This window comes from Amblyomma mixtum, chromosome 3 (genome assembly GCF_055824585.1).
Source record: "Amblyomma mixtum isolate Tamu chromosome 3, ASM5582458v1, whole genome shotgun sequence".
Classification (NCBI taxonomy): domain Eukaryota; kingdom Metazoa; phylum Arthropoda; class Arachnida; order Ixodida; family Ixodidae; genus Amblyomma; species Amblyomma mixtum.
In genome coordinates, this window is record NC_143014.1 from 21607613 (window position 1) to 21626297 (window position 18685).

At 49.2% G+C, this 18685-nt stretch overlaps 1 protein-coding gene across 5 annotated transcripts in view; it reads left to right on the forward strand.

Moving 5' to 3' along the window:
* LOC149349408 (protein FAM184A-like) overlaps positions 1–18685 on the forward strand; it is a 152474-nt gene that overhangs the window by 84346 nt on the left and 49443 nt on the right. For 3 of the 5 annotated variants that reach the window (XM_089578311.1, XM_089578315.1, XM_089578312.1), the window contains 3 exons: positions 8815–8968; positions 10654–10893; positions 13098–13207. In XM_089578311.1, the coding sequence (XP_089434437.1) occupies positions 8815–8968; positions 10654–10893; positions 13098–13207 (504 nt within the window). The remainder of the gene's footprint in view (positions 1–8814; positions 8969–10653; positions 10894–13097; positions 13208–18685) is intronic. The other 2 variants (XM_089578314.1, XM_089578316.1) reach the window with 2 other exon arrangements.

Below are 18685 nucleotides of genomic sequence, written 5' to 3' on the forward strand. Positions count from 1 at the left end.
AGTGACGCACAGCACACACCTTCATGCGTTAGGTGATCGAGCGCAACAAAGACAGAAGCGAACACGTAAACATGCGTTCTATGCGCGGCGCCGGCGCGACCCGCAGTCCCTCGGGCCTAGCGCGCCGACAGATGGCGAGTGATGTCGAGAGTAGGAACGCGCCTGCAGCGTGCGTGCGAAGGTAAAAGAATCTGGTCTATACAGATGCCACTGATTGGAGGCCATTCATCGAATGGAAGAAAAATGCGGTGTGCAACCATCATATTTGAATACCGAAATGAAGTATGGGTTAAGTACTTGTGCTATGTGTGACTTGTAGTGCGCAGTCACGGTATCTGTGGAAATACCAAGGATTAATTTGTTATGTGATACTCGATATCACCGGAATATTCTTTAATACTGGACGAATAAACGTGACATAAGCTGGAGGTTTTAAATCACATGTGGAATGACGCAGAACTCGTTTAAGGAAGAACAACTTACTAATTGCTTTGTTGGTTGTGTTTTGAACATTGTGAAAAATTACCGCTCTAATTAAGTTAGGAAGAAATTATTGAATATGTGCTCTACAATTTGTCAGAAAGGGTGAGAACACCCTTGTACCGATATTCAGCCACATTTCATATATTCAAAGGTAGCAAATGAAGGGCTAGTTATGACATACATAACGAGAAAGACAACCAAAAGCCACAGAAACAAAGGAAAGCATAGGCGAATGTTCGCTTATTTTTTGTTAATTTATCTATTAATGTTTTATTTCTTGTGTTGATCAATGGTAAATTATTAGCGCAACTACCTTATGACTGAAAGATAATCGATTAAAAAGCAGAAGAAAAAATAACCACATTCTACCGGTGGGATACGAAACCACGTCTTCCGAGTTTTGTGTTCGATGCCAACTGAGCTACGGCTGCGGCTGCCCAGTCTTCTACTTTGGTGGGTATTTATCTTTAACCTAACTTTACCTAACTTTAAGATCTCACCAGCGCCACCTTCGTCCATAGCGGCGGGCGATGGCAGTGCTGGTTACACGCAACAAAAATACCCATTTTTTTCTGCTAGCTGTGCATCCGCCAGCAAGCCACTACGAAATCCGTGTTGGTTTCTATGAGGTATGCTATTGGCTCCAACAAAATTTTTCATCAATTTTAAAATAATGTGCTCCAGTAATTTGCAACATGTACAGGTGCGGCCAAAATAGTACCCAGTGCTCTTCGGCGTTTCAGCTTTTCTCACGCTCTTCGCAGACAAGATATGGAAGAGAAAAGTTGTAGAGGAAAGGCAGGAAGGTTAACCAGAAGGATGTTTCGGAAAGTGCTTTGCTTTTGTATACGCGAGCGCACGTGCGTCACTTGCTAGCATACGTACAAAGCACCTCTTACCTCTATAGGTTCGACGTGAGCGAACTTTAATCGCTGATGCCTGCTCCGCATTATTATGACCGCGTCTCTAAGGTTGTCATCATCATCAGCCTGACTACACCCACTGCAGGGCAAAGGCCTCTCCCGTACCTCTCCAATTAACCCTGTTGCTGTCACTGTATCCCCGCAAACTTCTTAACCTCATCCGCCCACTTAACTTTCTGCCGTCCCCTGCTACGTTTGCTTTCTCTTGGAATCCACTCCGTTACCCTTAACGACCAGCGGTTAAGGTTGTAGTACTTACTGAATTTTTTTTTTTTGGATTAGAAAGTTAGGTTTTATTGGTCCCAAAAAATATACAAAAGGTCATACATGTACAGACGAGGGTCCCAAAGTCAAAGACTGCACCGAGACCCTCGATAAATCAATAATACAAGAAATGATTACAGCAGAATTAGCGGAAAGTATAAAATAAAGAAAATATCAAATTAATACTTCACCACAAAAACAGAGTCAAAAATCACAATAACGCAGGTAATATACACAAAAAGAGAATAACACATCAGAATTCCAATGAATATATACTTCGAGCTTATTTTTGAATTCAGACAAGGAAATTGAGGTTTTTAGAGTGGGTGGCAATGTATTCCAAAATGAAATTGCTTGAAAAGACGACGTCGATTTACCATAACCGGTATGGACTTTCGGGAGCAGGAAATTGTTTCTTGCTGCAAATCTGGTAGGGTTGTGATTGATCAGCAGATTGGGGTCAAACTGAAAATGTAGGGGGCCATGCACGAATACACATTCGTGCCAGAACGTGCGCGAATCGGTTCCGCGGGGCGGGTGGACACCCGCACTTCCCGGCGCGTTCGCGAGCGGCCGCGTTCCAAGAAAGGAGACGCTCCGCTTTGAGTGCCCCCAGCCGCGTTCCGATGACCCCCGCGAACGCTACCGATACCTTACACGCCCTTCCCAAGATTCTACAAAGGGCTCAAATGGCACTTTTAGAATTACAAACAAAAGGGATCGGTGTCTGACACGAAACTACCCATCGGGTGACATAGCCAACAAAACGTACACATTCAAATGCGCGTTTCACACCTGTAAAACCAGCGCATTCACCGAAGTCCAAGCTGTCGCGTTGCGACCAGTTGCACCAACAAAACCAAAAACAACAAAATGCACACGGGCACCAACACAACATTACGCAAAATGCACACTTAAATACACACAGTGGCATGCCTGCCATGCGCCGTAACACAGCGTCCAAGTTGGTGCGTTGCACCCAGTTCACCACCTCCAAGTGGACACCCTCGTCCTGCTCGCGAACGAGCACACGCACACACACAGACACTCGCAACTTGAGCGTTCAGTAGCACTCGCACGACGTCCGTAAGTGGCCACGTGAGCCTCCTTAGTCGCACCGAGCGTCCTTGTGTGCGTTCGAGCCACTACGCGTCTCAACACAATTAACGCCTAACTGCCTCTCGGCTCATTAGGCTGGTGCCACAGCAGGGCAAGAATTCAAAAATTGCTGCCCTCCAGGATCGAAAACAACGTCCTGATCCTCGATAAGTCCAAATCTTTGACCCCACGACGCACCTGAGGGCCTGCTCTCTCTGGCGCGCCGGTACCAACTGCGTGCTGCGTAAGGAACACAGCCCTTGCCCCGTCTAACCATACCAATGCGGCCGGTCCCGCTACGCTTGATTTGGTGACCTGCACCACGGAACGCAATGTTCCACGTACCGACTTTCAACATGAAAGCCGCGCACCTGCCTCCTGGCACTTCGCCTTGCTTAGAGCCATTTTCCCCGTTCCTGCTCGGGCAAACACTGACGTTGCCGTTCCCTACTTGATAGGCATTTGCCGGCTTCGTGGCATCGTCTATCTCCGAGGCTCCATGAGCTCCCTCGCAGTCACTTGACCCGAGCTTGCCTTGCGGCAAGTCACCACTCATTTCCGGGTCCTCAAATGACCTGGCCGGACACACACCGGGTGCGTTCGACAAATGCGCGGCGCTCTGCCCGGTCGGCCCAGCGGGCCCACCTCCGCTCTCTGCCTCGGATGTAGAGCTGTGGTCACCAGGAACGCTACGGGGCACTTCATGCCCTATGGCCGACACAGTGTGTGTTTGCAGCAACGCCAGATTTTCACCGGTTACTAGCTCCGTGTCGGAGGTAACAATCTTAGTCATAGAGCCTGCAGGAATTAGATCACTCTCCTGCTTGGTTTCGGACAATTTGGTCTCGACTGGCCCTAGACCATCAGAATTGGGCTGCTCTTTTTCTTTGCTAGCCGCCCGCAGTGGCGAAGCTGTGATTCCTTCAGAAATCTCGTTTTCGCTCTCTGCGGCATTTCCCAACAAAGAGGCGTCCGCGCATATCGGCTGATTACCTACAGCGACCTGGCTGCTCTTTCCTCCACCTGTGCTTGAGCAGGATAAGTCTTTGTCTTCCAGCACAGGCGGCCTCATCTCTCGGGACTCGGAGCAGTTTTCCCTGGCTGATTCACTGGCTCTTCTGCTCTCCTTGATCTTAGAGATCTCGAGCTCTACCTGCTGGCGTCTTGCTTCTATAACCTTCAAGACATACTTTACATCCTGAGGTTCTTCCTCGCGAAGCACCGCCTTTCCGCCATTCACTTTCGCGAGTTGAGCCTGAAGGTCCGCTAAGCGCGCCTTCGCTAACTCAACCTGGTACCTCACATCGAGTGAGGGCCGGCATGGAAAACCCTCCATACCGCCTTCCGTACCTGTCAACTGTTCTACCGGCTCGAACACATGAACAGGGACGTGAAGAATGCGACCAAGGAAACTCACGGTTTCGATGCGTCGATCCGCATTGCCAGCTCCTTGGCGTCGGAGTACACCGCCACTTTCCCCGGACGCTGCGATGAGCTGTCGCACGCCGCTGCTCCGCCGCCGGTGACCGTCAAGTTATCGACGCGCTGTTTCCTTGACCGGACGCGGTCCCGCGTCGCTGGACACCTGCCGTGGTCCTTGTGTCGTTGCCGCCGTCTCTCCGCAGGTCCTTTCTCGAACGCTGCTGTTGCCTGACCGTCGCCTTTCTCCCTGTCTTCAATCTTCTTCCTGCGCCGTCTTCCGATGGCCGCAGGATCCTGTCGACTGCGCCAGTAAAGATCAGGTTCTTCTTCTTCTTTGCACCAGAGGTGCACCGCCAGAGACGGTTTGTTCCAACTTGAAGACTTGAAGACACAGGGATAAAAAAGGCAATAACTGAAGATTTATGTACAGATATTTACAGCGTACAGAAGTTTAGACACTCGAGACAAATTAAAAGGCAAAAGGACAAACAACAAAAAGGTGGATCTGGCTAATACTAGGGGAGGCCCCTACTCGGCGTTGCCGAAGATGCGTAGCATCTCACCTTAGCGCAGACCCTCTCTTCCAGCTCCGGGGCCCGGTTTTAAAGCCCTAAAGGCCCGGCCCACATTTCGTAGCTTCCAATCATGTTGTGCTCTCGACATGATTGGTTCTTCAAGGGCATGGCCAGCCCTCCGGCTTCAACAAAGTAAAACCACCCTCTCTACCACTAAATAAACAAAAACAAACACAAATACACATTCGTGCCAGAACGTGCGCGAATCGGTTCCGCGGGGCGGGTGGACACCCGCACTTCCCGGCGCGTTCGCGAGCGGCCGCGTTCCAAGAAAGGAGACGCTCCGCTTTGAGTGCCCCCAGCCGCGTTCCGATGACCCCCGCGAACGCTACCGATACCTTACACGGATCATCTATGGACGTATTAGATAATGACACGGTAGTGTCATCAGCATATAAGACACAGTGAGTTGGACTAATAGAATTGGAAGGTCATTAATATATGCTATGAATAGTAAGGGTCCTAAAATAGAGCCCTGAAGAACACCTTGGTTATTAGTTTTAGCTTGCGAGAATCTTCCACCAATATTGATTATTTGTTGACGATTTTGCGAATAGCTTTTCAGCAGTAGCAACCAGTTGCCACATATGTTACTACCCTGTTAGTAACTGCAGTTAGTAACGGGAAGGTTAGTAATGGCTGCTATCTAGTCATTAGCTGCAGTTAGTAATGGGAAGCATATATACTTGTGAGAGATAAGGGCTCTTCCATCCCATCTGGCTCCATCTGGTCCATCCCATTTCTTGTGATCAATATTCAACAGCATAGTAAGCAAGCTCGCCTCGAATATTATTGAACAAACAATGTTTTTACATGTGCTTGCCACGGTAAGGTCACTAGAGCCGTTATCATGTGTAAATACTGACTTAAAGTGTCTGTTATAGGTGTCTGCGTGTATTTCTTTATTCGATTTTGTCTTGATCCTAGAGCGTGTGGAACTTATATACCTCCAGAACTTGTGCGGCGAGGTTGTAATTAACCCGCTCAATGTGCTTGGTACTGCTGTAGTGCTGTTTAGCAGCCTTTATTTTACTCTTTAATTACTGAATCAGTTACTGCAGACAAGTAGGATGGTCAAGAATTGTACGACAATTGTTCAATTTTCTTATTCGCTTAATTTTTACGTTTTAGGTGAATGGCAGCACAATCTTTGGATTCTGTTTTTAATGAGTGAGCCGCCGCGGTGGCTCAATGGTTATGGCGCTCGGCTGCTGACCCGAAAAACGCGGGTTCGATCCTGGCCGCGGCGGTCGCATTTCGATGGAGGCGAAATGCTAGAGGCCCGTGTACTGTGTCTAGTAGGAGGTCCCAGTGCAGCCACTGACTACGGCACATCCTTCTGTATAAATTTGTCCACCTTATATTTTCTTCTTTATTTCAATAAACTTATTCCGAAGCTGAAACTGATGTCAGTGTACGTTAAAGAACCCCTGGTGGTCGAAATTTCCGGAGCCCTTCACTACAGCGTCTTTCGTAGCCTCAGTCACTTTGGGACGTTAAACCACCATAAACCATAAACCATCTCTTTTTAGGGAGTTTTGTTAAGTTGGAAATAAAGTGATCAAAGCAATGGCTGACATATCTAGTGAAGCACCGCAACGGCACAGGGCCAAAGGGAAGAAAGGGACGAACACAGCGCCCCCTTTCTCCTTTGGCCCCCTTTCCCTTTGACCCTGTGCCGTTCCGCTGCTTCGCTAGATATGTCAGACCAACTCGCCCACCAGTTCACGTTGTACAATGGCTGACAAGAGTCTTAAACTGAGTCCATATTTGGTCGGATGATTCATCCATGTGCAGTTCAAAAAAGTCAGTTTTAGTCATTGCAAGAAATGTTAATAGCTGCATGATTTGCCTCCCCAAAGACTAGTGTCTGCTTTCTGTCACGCTTTGTATTTCAAAGTATAGTAAAAGGCACTGTGCAGAACAAGTTAATTGTCTGAAAGTTCTTCAAATATTTCATATATATTGTGGTTGTCGGAAGTAATCACTAACAAAAACCAGATAAAGTACCGTGCTTCAGGGACCTTGAATGCGAGTGGAATGCAATGTCTGAGAGAGCTTATCTTTCGATGAATCTTAGCGCTGACAAATGAACACAAATGACGACGAGGATGCACTCTCGTCGTCCTTGGGGTTCATTTGAGGTCGTGCGGTGCTTTTTAGTACGCGACGGTGTCCGAAAATTGGTATCTTTGAAGACAGTGTAACATTCAGAAAAGAGAATTTCGTGCCAAGCTCCGTGGGAGTGTTCTGTTCGCGTTGCCTTTTGCTTAGCTGCATCTACTCGACCTTGGCTGCTACTCGTGCAACTGCTGATGACGGCGATGCTCCTGCATGCAAGTCCCGCCATTGTTGCCGTGAACGAACGTGTAAAACGAGCAGAGTGCGGGGGTGTGTAGAGAGGAGCGCGCCGCGAGCAATCCGTGGTACGCTCTTGTTCTCCCGCGGATCCCTCATGAACGCGCCTCGCCGAAACCTGCTCGGCTGCGGCGAAGGCGGCGCTGCGCCTGGGGCGATAAACGCAGGAATGACGCCGTCGTGGCGCCAGTGCTCCCTACATCCGCTTCAGGCCCGCGCTTCGAATTTTTACGGCCACGTTCTGCGAAACAAGCGCCATCGTATACAGTTTCAACAACGCGTTCGCAGCTTCCAGTAGCCACTAAAGGCTTACTCTAGCGCAGCGTGTTTCGCTGCAGTCGCTATCGGTTGCCACAAGGCCATGCTGTAGCTCCTTCCGCGTAAAGCTATCATTGCGAGCGGACGCGCCGTTATAGTGGCAAGGTGTTTTCTTTTCTATATTTCGTAGAGCCCCGTGTTCTAGTTGGGCTAGAATGCGCAAAAAAAAAAGGCAATTTGAGGCAAACACGTTTTATCTGCGCTGTAAAGGTATTTGACGCTCTCAAGAGCCACTCGCGACACTTGCGGCGAACCTTCCACGGGTCGTGTGCGGGCAGGCGCGGTGCAGTGGGCAGCGAGCGGCTTTCCGCTCTCCGACGACGCTAACCTGACGGCTGACAGTGGCCTTTTTCGCAACAGGCGTTCCGGGAAAGCTAAGCCGTGGAAGCAAAACTCCGAGCACAACGCTTTCGATAAGGTGACATGCACGGAGCTTTCTTCCGATGAGCAAAAGCGGAGTCTCTCCTTGAGCTAGCAGGTCCTGTATCCCTCCTGGCGATTACATCAGATACTTAACAACAGCGGAGTCTCTCCTTGAGCCAGCAGGTCCTGTATCCCTCCTGGCGATTACATCAGATACTTTACCCTGTATCTGATGTAATCGCTTCACTTCACTGAAAGATTTGTGGAGCTTGTTACGGTGAGCAAGCTACGGAACCCGCCACTTTGAAGCTAATGATCCACAGAAAGCCGCACGAATAACGTAAGATGGCGGAAATAATTGTCTCTTTTTGAAGCTTCTTATGTTATCTCTTAAGCTTCTAAGAGATTGGAAGTGGGCGGAGTGGGTGAGGGAATAAACGCGGATTAATGACATCCTAGTCGAAATCAATCAAGAAAAAGAAATGGGCTTGGGCAGGGCACGCAATGCGAAGGCATGATAACCGCTGGTCCTTAAAAGGGTAATGGAGTGGATTCCAAGAAGAAGCAAGCCTAGCAGGGGGCGGCAGAAAGTTAGGTGGGCGGATGAGATTAAGAAGTTTGCAGGGATACGGTGGCCGCAACTGGCAAAGCACAGGGTTAATTGGAGAGACACGGGAGAGGCCTTTACTCTGCAGTGGGCGTAGTCACGCTGACGGTGATGATTTGGAAGCTTCACGTGAAAGTTTCATTTTGTGTATTTGTGTTTCATGCCATCATACTCGCAAGCAATGTCCAGAAGCGAAGACTTGGGCAAAGAAGATGATTTTTAATATAAAATCATTTTCAGACCCGGCAATAGTTTCAGTTCCAGTAATGCCATTAAACGCTCATAGCGAGGCAGCGTCTCAGTGAGCGCCTCCATCGCACTCCATCTGGCTGTGATTGGTGTGCTTGCGTGACAGGTATGACCAATGAAAAAGTGTTTTTAGTTGCCTGCTCCATGCAGACAGGATCGCCTCCCTGGAGGCCACGGCCGGCGAGCAGCAGTCGCGGCTCGAGCAGCTGCTGGCCGATGCGGAACAGTTGGCACCGCTGCGCGACGAGTGCTCCAGGCTACGGGAGCAGCTGGCGGTCGCCAAGGGGGCCGTCGCCAAGCACCAGGCGGTTGGTTCCACGGGCCCCGGTCGGGCCTGTTTTGTCTTTCCGATCGGCCTTTTTCATTTTCCTGTGCTGCCACGTCGCGTACAACGCTGGAAGATCACTGGAAGGGTACTGTGCGCCCAACCCGGTCGGACTGAGTGCCGCTGCGGAGCACGTTTTGTTGGAATCTCTTGACGATGGCGTGTCCTGGGCAGCACCTGGTATCTGGAGAATTTCTACGGCTGACTGATGGCGGGGTGCGAAGTCCGAGGCAGGCTGCTGTGCCCACCGAAGAGCAATTTCTTCAGTATCTCCGATCATCCGGCATGCGATACGATCGCCACCTAAATAAGGGCCGCCGCACCAAAAGATGAAAGCTACATTCGGAACATAATGGTCAATGAAATATCCCCGATCATTTCCCATTCATTGGTGGCAGTGCTGTTTAGCTTTATCAAAACGTGCCGCAGCTTAGCTGCATGGAGGCCGATCTGCATGCAGTCGCGATATTGAATGTGAAAATTCGTATGTGCTTGCTGGTGTGCGATTCCAGTTTGCAGTGCTTTATTGTAGGAACAGATGAAATGGCCACATTTTTGCCTCGAGTGTCCGCTATTTTTTTTTTTTCGTTCCAGCGTCCGGCCGTTCGTAGGGTTCCGTAGGGATGTGCGCGCTGCAAAACTTTTAGAGATAACTTAAATATGCCCTATTCAGTTTTTGCCCCACCGGGATGCAAACCTAAACCCATTTTTGGTGACGAATTGGAAACGTGTGAGGCTACCACCGCAGTGCCCCTTTGCTTGTTTCTTGAAAAACAGTTTCCTGCGATGAGCACATGGTATTGATACGTAGACAAAGTTCTGACACATAGGCTGTGTGGAACGCTTCAGTGAAGGGCTCCGTATTAATATATGCGACTTGGACTTATTTCACGTGCACTGACATACATAACACACTAGTGCTTTTGTATTTCGCCTCCACTGAATTGCGGCTGTCGGGGTCTGCATCGAAACCGCGATCTTGAGATCAGCGACTGCGGCTGTCGGGGTCTGCATCGAAACCGCGATCTTGAGATCAGCGACCGGAAGTCTAGGTGCCGCGGTGACATCCGAGCCCTTCCTGCCCATGAATAAAGAATTTCTTGATAGACTGCACACGCATTTAACCACAGTACCTCGTCCGTACCTGTCACAAAGTGGTTCCCGCACAGTCTCGACGATCTAGATGGTGCCCAAGGGCGGCCACAATTGTCGAGCCGGCGAATTGCTTTTATCCACGCTTCGCGTCGAAGGCGGTCCCGGGAAGCGTTCGGAAAGCGAAAAAATTCGACTTTGCTTCCGCTTAGATATTGGGCATTGCAGCCGTATGCAACACATGTCATAGGCATCGCCAAACGCGTCGTGCTGAACGCCCGACGGCTGCAGCAACGCACCCCGCGTAGGAAGCCGGTTTGTTTACACTTCCAGTATGTTTCGCGACACCGCCGCCAGGGGATAGGCGCATGCGCAGCCGCGTCGTGAAAAAGGCGGATTCGGAACTTCGCAGAAATCTGCTTAAAAATCTTGTATTTTACGTTTCATATCAGTCGCAGCTAATGAAACTCGGGTGAAGCGGGTGGCATTGTACAGAACAGAAATTTGTGGAGAAAACTCACGGGTTGCAGGAAATGATGCTGCAACATGGTGTTTCTTTTCCTCGTGAAACCGCAGGACTCACAGAGGGAGCTGTCCACCAAGCAGCACAAGTTGGAAGAGCTGGAGCGGAGGCTCAACACTTTCAGGGACGAGTCCAAGTGCCTCAAGCTGATTCAGGCACAGCTGAAAGACTCGCTTGCGGAATCGGAAAACAAAGTGAGCCAGCTGTCCGAAGACTTGGACCTGAAGGCGCAAGCCTTGAGCGCTAAAGAACGCCATGCGAACGCTCTCTGGGAAGATGTAAAGAAGCTCAAGGTAAGACTATCACGCGCCTGCATCTTCCAGCGAGCGGTCTGTTTAGTACGGTAAACGTTGAGTTCGGCTCTTTTCAAAGCAGCTGTGACGCAGCGCCCTTACAAGGTTTACACGTGGTCTGCATTTATAGCTAAGAAATTGTTTAGCTCAGATCCGCACAGACAGTGGTATAATTATTAAATTTGTAGCTTACATTACTCAACTAACCAATACCGTTACCAGCAGCAACTGTGGGCCGCTGATGCTCTGGGGCTTATCGACGTACCGCTTCTGCAACCAATACCGTGGCCAAAATCTGATTTTGCTGCGCATTTTCTTTTGTTTTCTTGGAAAGGGAGACATTTCAGAGAGGATATTGCACGCTTATCATTATTTTATCACCTAATGAAAAGTTGAGCACAGGAAACGCAACTTCAGCACTACTGGCACAATCTGCACGGGCACATGACCGACGCTGCGGCTGGCCGCAATTGGCAGGAATAAGCAGAAGTGGCGCCGTTCTTTGTTTACATTGTTAGTTGAATTATGAACACTGTATGGCCTATGGCACAGAACACGGCGCAGCGCGATTCACTGAAAAACAGAACCAATTTGCCAGCCCGAATATTGCTGCATCGGCGTATAGCATGACGTCTTCTGGCGCATGCACACGCAAGCAATTGTCGCTATGTGTATAGCTCACGCATGAAGTGGCGTGTGATTTGCAGCAAGACCTGCTATCTACCGTTTTAGCCAAAAGTAACCGAGTAGCCACGTAGGCGCCCGAGGGGCGGCGCTTCGGTCTCTGGCGCTGCCGGCTGCTCACCGGATGCGAGCGTAAACTGGCTGACATAACTTTGCGCCCTCGCTCAGTATGACAGCTCTCCGAAGGGAGAGCAAGGGCGAAGGCTTACGTCAACCCGTTCACACTCGCAGCCGGGAAGCAGACTGCTCGGCTGCGAGCCCGCTGCGGATACTTATGGCAAAGACGGCACCGTTGCACGCTCGACGACATATGCTTGGAGCGGTCGTTTGAGCTGTGACCTTGAAGTTATGCTCTGAGAAATGCTGACTTTCCCGACCTTGGGGCTAGTCGCCGGACCTGACTGTGATAACGGGGGCTTGTTGCCAGCTGCGCCTCATTCCCAGGCTAACGCAAAAAGTCTAAGATAATTCTCAGAACTTGAGCTAGCTGCGACTTTCCGTTCAGCAACCACATGAGGGAAGAATTAAGCGTAAAATAAAGAACACCCGGAAGATAGCGCTTTCAACTTCTTCCCTCATCCCTCAGTAGTAAGACTCAGGGCAAGATCGACAAAAAGGTGAAGTTCTGCGCCCGGCACTGTGCAGTACTGCAGCATGCAGCGGGTTTCCATAAACTACCAGAGAAAGTAGCAACATGTTGCAAACACTGCTGCAGTCTGCGGTCAAGGGTGGCTGCAAGCACACTTTTCGCTCCCAGTCGGCGCGCCACTACCGGCTGCGGAGGGGGCCATAGCCGAAATTCAATTTCACTCACTCTTGCTGTCCATTTCCTCCTTTCCTCCGCTCTCTTTTTTGGCCTTCGGCCTTGCGCTGTTTCAATCATATCTAGCTGCGCGTTATAATAGCTGATGGTTTCTGATAGTTCAGTGCGCTAAATACAAGCGAGATTTATCGTGGGAGCCCTTTCTTCTCGGATGCAGCTGTCAAGCACAATGAATATAGCTGTGGGCCTCTATAGTGGCGTCTGTGCACCGCGGCGAATATTCGGTCCGTTCCTATTCGGACGTAGCGCTAAAGTACACCTGTCCACTGTGTTGGCACTATGCTGGTCACAGCCGACAAAACCCGTCCTTTTCATGCCTCGTATGTGGGGCGCATTATTGCTAATCAGATGTGGGCATTCAAGCAAAAATAATTAATACTATCGCGTTCAGAAACGTGGCCCAAGGGCGCCAGTTGCCATATGCGTCTCGGAAAGCTGAATGAATGAGCCTATACATCCCAACAGACCGCTGCTGTCGCTCGTAGGCGTTAGTGCACGGTGACATTTCACGTGCCCTAAGCGTGACCAAATGTATTTTGGTCCCGCGCCTGGCACGCTGTGTAGCAGACACTGGTGGCATCCAAACCAGTTATTCTGTTTTTCTCTTGCCTGCAAGCTGAGTCGAATTACTCAGCGCCCATTTCAGTTGTGTCACTGGAGAGCGACGGTCTAGAAAAAAAGTTTCTTTTCGTTTCAGTGGGAGGTGACGGAAGCCATTGAAGAGAAAGAAGCTCTGCTGAGTGAGTCCCGAAGGCTGCTCGATCGGACACAGCGGGAAATCAACAACGCGTGGGAGTCTAAACTGAAGTAGGTGACAGCAGTGCACTGGGAATATTCCTCGGAGTGAAACACGCGGGTGTTTTCAAAACCAAAGCGCTTAAAAATCTGGAAGCCTTACAGCGGCACTCCTCACACTCTGATCCACCTCGGGTAGCAAGCACACCCTGACTGGCCACGCAAAGTAACTAACGATCGAGGCAGAGTATCAACGCCATGAGCGCTGACCTGCAACCGACATCGCAAGTCTCTTTCCCGCTTTTGGTTAATGGAGGAATATTTCAACGGTGGCAAGACGGACACGAGCATGTTTTCGAGCAAATGCAAAATATTTCTTTTCGAAATTGGCGATACAGCAAAATTAAAGGGAAAAGAACAAACGCAAAAAAAGCATGGAAAAAGCTGGCTCAAGTGTTGCACATGTTGTTGACTGCATTTTCTCACTCTTCGGCACCCACCAAAAATACGTGTGCACGTTCACTTGTGGCGTTTTCTGGCTATGTGGCTGCCGACCGATCTCCGCAAAGACAGTTTTTTGATGGTGCAATGACTACAAAAAGGAGGCATGCGATGCAATATATGCCACCTGTAGTCTCGCCGTTTCTATGCACGCTTTCTGTAGCAGGCAAGACCACGGAGCAAGCTGCGCAGAAGCGCCAACTTCTCTATCGCAGCGTAAGGCAAACCTTTCGAGAACCACCGCCGCGTTTCTGTATATTTTGGGGGGAAGGGGGGGGGGGGGGGGCACGAGTAGATAACTTGTAGATCAGGAAGTTGCAAATTAGGGTCCCAGTTTAGCACACACACGCAGTCCGATCCATTTGCGTTGCAAGTTGACTCCATCCCTTTCGCCGGCCGCCGTGGTGGCTCAGTGGTTATGTTGGTCGACTGCTGACCCGAAAGACGCGGGTTCGATCACGGCCGCGGTGGTGGAATTTCAATGGAGGCGAAATTCTAGAGGCCCGTGTACTGTGCGATGTCAGTGCACGTTAAAAAACCCCAGGTGGTCGAAATTTCCGGAGCCTTTCACTGCGGCGTCCCTCATATCCTGAGTCGCTTTGGGACGTTAAACTCCACAAAACCAAATCAAACCGACCATCGCTTTCGCCGAATCACAGCGCAGCAGAAGGCACTACAGGAGAATACAACGGAGCAAGGGCTCGGATTGCGCCGCACTTCATGCGAAAGGGCCTTAGTCGTAATGCTCTGTGTTTCTGGCGCGACTGCTACATGGCTACTTGAGCCGAGTAGAACACAAGGCGCTCCTTTCGGCCTGTGTCCTCGTAGTGGCTGCGTACGGCGGCTAACGCAGGGAGAGGCCTTCTGCCGCACTGCCACCCCAGCTTCAATTCAAAGAGGAGAGCAAGAAGTTGGGCTAGTCGGTTGATATGCATGCTGAAAAAATTGCGCGGAGACACGAGGACAAAGCCGAAACAAACACAAGGACGATCGCTTTCAATTCGAAGAACCTGTCATAGCTCCAACGAGCAGTGCACATTGCAAGTTTTCCTGTCGCAACTCAATGAACGGTCCATCGGCGTTCATTTTGCGGTTTCGCTGCATGTTCTGGACACTTTTAGTCGGACGAACACAGTGAGGTCGCGTGTAACTAGTGACAGCGGGCAATGAATGCGCATGCGCGAACGCTACGCATCTCACCGCGCCTAGCGAGCGTATTTACACTAAAAACCATAGCATGCGTACGCTACGAACACGCTACGTGGACAAGATGGCGGCGCGCCGCTCGCCCGCTTCGGAACAAATGCATGCCGCCACTGCATTCTTTTACGCGATAGTTCGCTCTAAATGGTGGTGTTCGCTTCTACTTCGTACACTCTCGCCCACACGGTAAACATATAAATGACAACTAAACCTTGTTTTTCAGATAATTTGGCAAATTCAAAACTGTTAAGCCCAACCATAGGCACTGTACATGTTTCGTCATAGCCACGACACCTGTCGAAGCAGTTCTCCATCTTTTTGTCAGCTTCTATATTTTATTTTATTGGCATAGTTTTGCCTTGGGACAGAAAATGATTAGATCTATGTTTACCAGCTTAGCGCATTAATTAGCGAGAAGTGACTGGCATTAGCAGCCGAGAGCTCTCGCATTTTGACGTTTCACAGGCGAACTTTCCGCTTGGGCGTCTCACAGGCTCGTTTTAATGCTCAGCCTTCTTCCGCTTGCGGTCTTCGGTTAGATTGCGTTCCCGGCACAATACAAAGACTCCAGGGCCCGCTTGCACGAAGCAAATAGTCTAGTTGCCAGTGTTGTCTTATTCGTAGTCTAAACCTTCCATTGGTTTTGTTGAAAGGAAAGAGAGAGAGAGGGCTCTTTAATGAAAAGCATAGATTTCAGCCGGCGTGTATGTTCGATGACATGCTACTCTGCGTAGGGGAGGGAATAGGGGAGTAAAAATGGAAGAGGGTGGTAGAAAAGAATACGGTCATTGAGAGGGTTGGAACGCAATCGTTCTATGCATGATGGCTTCCTTGGATGAGACCGATGTCAAGTTCTCTGCACGTACAGGGGGGTGATCAAGTGTTCGGCAATTTAGAGTTTGTCTAAAACACCGATAGCCTCTAAATAGGCAAATAAGAATAACATGGCACGTCGCTGCTGTCTGTAGCAGCCTAAAGGACCTAATAAAGAGTCCACTGTGAGTGGCACTTGGGTGGCGGACTGCATGCATTCTTCATAGTGCGCACGTTCGTTGGCGTACGCTGGAGATGCGAAGATAATATGAAGCACAGTCTGCAGTTGCCACAATACGGAGTGTCTTCTTGCTTGAAGCGGTATCGCAGACTGTTAGTAAACGCGACATTACGACGTAGGCGATGATAAACTGTTTCTAGATGACGCGGGAGCCCGAGAGGTAGTCTTGATTTGAGCAGTGGGTCGATGGAATGGAGAAAAGGGTAATGATGACTTGGCGAGTTCCAGAGGTGGTTCTTTTCATCCTGGCTATATTGTTTGGCGAGTTGGGACGCATCTTGCAGTTACGGGGCTGTTGACCTTTTCGGGTCACTTCGTCCGTTCTCTCGTTGGCATACAGTGGCGTAGCCAGAAATTTTGTTCGGGGGGGCTCATGTTGCAGCCCGGCCTCCTCACAGAATTTGTGGAGGGATCAAACGCAAGAATAATAACTGCATTGTCATTGTGTATTAGTTAACGCTACGCACAGTCAGACAAGTGAAATGTATTTTTTTCAAATGAAAGAATGCATTCGTATGTCTTAAAAACCGTGGCAGACATAGCTGATACCAATATCACACGAAGTCTAGAACTATATCAGTCCGAAGCCAGCAAAGCTGTGCATGCCGCTGATATAAAAAATGTAAAGGCCATGAAATTAGCAAGCACACAGGGCAAATATTTTAATGAATCTTTGTCGTTCAAGAACCTTGACATTTTTGTACATATGGAACGGCCAGCAGCAGCTGTCACCGGTCATGTATTGCGAGCAATTGCACCGAAATTTTAGTCGCAACAACGAGAACATGTATAAACTAGGAGTTCTGCAAACTATGCATTAGAAGTGCGAAGATAAAATGGAGTATTAGAAATGCGAAGGTACAACTTGATAAAGGGCAAAAAAGTGTCAATGGAAACAAAGTCACTGTACGTATACAAAACCTCGCAACAAGGTATTTAAATACACGTATGTCTCCATTAAGTCTACGTATCTAAGCAAAAGTCACTCTATATAATGCGTCAAACAAGGTAAATAAACACCTTGCGCAATCACAGATAGTAAACTTTGCACACAGAAAGAGAGACGGTCCAGGAAAGAAGAAAACTATGATAGCTGAAGTCGCGATATGTACTTGGGCCATGCTGCGGTCGCGACAGCACCATATGGTTAGAATAATAGAGGAACAATGCAGAAATCAATACGAAAGTACATATTTTTAACTGCCTGCACGGCGACAATTATTCTGCACCAATCATTACAGAAGGGTATTCTTTGGTTTAAAGAAACAGCAGTTAGCTAAAAAGGAAAGCGAAGGACAAACGAAAACCACGAATGATGCCACAAGTTTAAATAACCAATATTCGAGTGTGCATGTCGGGAAACGCCGTGTGGGCAGGGCTTTCAATGAGCAAAGTCAGTCAAGATCGGCTATCGATGTCCTCAAAATTGTCGCATTCGCATGGTAATTTTGACCATAATACTAACTGATGCTTGCCTTATGTGACTCCGGGTGAATAGGCGTTACCACGAAATTCAACCCGAGTTAGCAATGTTCGCGCGAAAATCTCTTTTCTAGTCTGAAAAAGACATTGTAGGTGACAAAATCCAGAATGACTTCCGGCGCCAGTGGTTGTTTTGGTCACCGGTGCGTGACAGTTCGAGAAAATTTCGGGGGGGTTGAAGCCCCATAAGCACCCCCCCCCCCCCCCCGGCTACACCCCTGGTTGGCAAGGATGCTTCAGTGAGCTGGAATCCACTGAAAAATTATAGTATAATGGCCGTCAGCAACAGCCAAGTGGGGCAGAGTGCATGTATCCAATGTCATTAGAGATTGGCTAGTGATTTCTTCTCTCCGTTAGGTTGGACAAGGTTTTTGGGGCTCCTTGCGAGTCCGTGTAGATTACCCAGCGTCCTGGGTTATGGCGCAGGATATAGGAGAAAGCTTCTTTTATTCCGTATAGCTCTGCTGTGGTGGAGGATGTGCTACGCTGTAGTCGCCATGAAAGCATTTAGCCTGATGAGGGCACATAAAATCCGCATGATGAGGAGTCATGAGAAGTTGAGCCATCAGTGAAGATGTGTGTCTCTTGCGAATACTGCTCAGCTAAGTAGATCTGAGCAGCTTGTAGCAGCGCAGCCTTCGCAGGCCTTCTCAGTCACACCTGGTATGAACTGTTTGATTACAAGAGGAAGGAAAGGCGCGCAACTGGCTGCTTTGAGGTTTGTGGCAGTGTTGTCCACTTAACGTGCAACGCGTTGGCGTTGCTGTGGGCAGAGGTTGACTGTACCCGACTCTAGGGTGCCTCGGTGCCCGCTCCTCGTATACACCCACTTGAGGGACGCTATGCCACGGCAAATTAGTGTCGCGTTTGCGCCGTTCGCAGCGCATGTAGTGTAGTGAGGGATGACCTACACTAAAAGGGTCTACTGTTTTTACACGACGGTGTTAGAGCGGATGTTCGGAGCAAAAGCCGTGTGTGTTGTCGCATTAATGCAGGATTGGTCGAGAGGCTTAGGACGTCAGACGCCATGGTGGGGAATGAAAATGATGGAAACGCGAGTCAAATTGTGGCTATGAGATGGTAGCATGATTGAAATGTAATTATCACACGTAACGGTGTAAATTAAATGAATTTCGCTGAAAAACGAATTCGGAGCACTTACTTTGAAATCGAACCCATAACCCTTAAAGGGCACTGAGGAGAAATTGAAGTTGGCTTGTATCGATAGAATAGCAGCTCCTAACCACAAAAAGGCCGCCCTTACTGAAAACAAAGCTCTTGTAAAGCAGAAAAGAGCAAGAACTAAAATA